Below are 1,215 nucleotides of genomic sequence, written 5' to 3' on the forward strand. Positions count from 1 at the left end.
CCACGCGGAAGACCACGAAGGTCTCCGAGCACCCCGGAAAGGCTCTGGCCCTGTCAGGGCCTCTGCAAAGAGGCTCCAAAACCTCTTGAAGGCCCTCAGAGAGGCTCCAGCACATCTCCAAGCCCTCAAAGAGGCTCCACAAACCTCTTGAAGGCCCCCGAGGAGGCTCCAGAACACCTTCAAAGAGGCTCCAAAACCTCTCGAAGGCCCTCAGAGAGGCTCCAGAACATCTCCAAGCCCTCAAAGAGGCTCGACAAACCTCTTGAAGGCCCCTGAAGAGGCTCCAGAAGACCTTCAAAGAGGCTCCAAAACCTCTCGAAGGCCCTCAGAGGCTCTAGAACATCTCCAAGCCCTCAAAGAGGCTCCACAAACCTCTTGAAGGCCCCCAAAGAGGCTCCAAAACCTCTTGAAGGCCCCCAAAGAGGCTCCAGAACATCTCCAAGCCCTCAAAGAGGCTCCACAAACCTCTTGAAGGCCCCCAAAGAGGCTCCAAAACCTCTTGAAGGCCCCCGAGGAGGCTCCAGAACACCTTCAAAGAGGCTCCAGAACACCAAAGAGGCTCCGGAACCCCTTGAAGGCCCAACAAAGCGTCTCCGAAAGGCTCTGGATCGCTCAGGAAGCATTTCAGCAGCAACAGAAACACCTCCCAGGCCCTGGAAAAGAGCCCGCAAGGTCCCCAAGGCCACCAGGACCCCTTAAGCGTGACGTGAAACGCCGGTCAGCCCCCCCAAAAGCGCTCGGGAGGGCTCCGACGCTTTACAACGACCCCCAACTCCCCCCCAAGCTGGCTTAAAGGGCTCACGGAGCCTCCGAAGCGTGGCCCGGAAGGCCCCCGAGGCCCCCCGGGCGGCGCCGGGAGGGCTCCGACCGCCTCGGGAGCCCGTTATGGGGCACCTCGAGGGCGTCCGGGCGCGCACCTTCTCGTCGCGCACGTCGTCGGGGTCGGTGGAGGCCGGCTTCTCCATGGCCACGAGGCAGAGCATCTGGAGCAGGTGGTTCTGCATGACGTCCCTGCGGCGGGGCGGACCGGGGCGGACGGAGGGGTCAGCGGAGGAGCGGGGCAGACTCGGGGCGCCGTCCCCGCGGCGGGGGCCGCGCCGCCGCTCACCGGATGATGCCGAAGTCGTCGAAGTAGCCGCCGCGGCCCTCGGTGCCGAAGGGCTCCTTGAAGGTGAGCACGACGCAGGCGATGTTGTCCCGGTTCCAGATGGGCCC

At 63.8% G+C, this 1,215-nt stretch overlaps 1 protein-coding gene across 1 annotated transcript; it reads right to left on the bottom strand.

Moving 5' to 3' along the window:
• Window positions 1-214: 214 nt before the first annotated feature.
• LOC146597314 (uncharacterized) lies at window positions 215-1,209 on the bottom strand. The gene is made up of 2 exons (XM_085302312.1): window positions 1,109-1,209; window positions 215-1,011 (listed from the first exon to the last, which is right to left on the bottom strand). The coding sequence occupies exon 2, from the start codon at window positions 1,002-1,004 to the stop codon at window positions 696-698; it is 309 nt and encodes a 102-aa protein (XP_085158438.1). The 5' UTR covers window positions 1,005-1,011; window positions 1,109-1,209; the 3' UTR covers window positions 215-695.
• Window positions 1,210-1,215: the final 6 nt, after the last annotated feature.

The sequence above is a fragment of the Rhea americana genome, unplaced genomic scaffold (assembly GCF_003343005.1).
Source record: "Rhea americana isolate MKP2758 unplaced genomic scaffold, rheAme1 scaffold_1899, whole genome shotgun sequence".
In the NCBI taxonomy this organism is placed as follows: Eukaryota; Metazoa; Chordata; class Aves; order Rheiformes; family Rheidae; genus Rhea; species Rhea americana.

Coding starts and splice junctions, on each gene's coding strand:
- LOC146597314 (XM_085302312.1), bottom strand. CDS start 1,004: ATGCAGAACCACCTGCTCCAGATGCTCTGCCTCGTGGCCATGGAGAAG.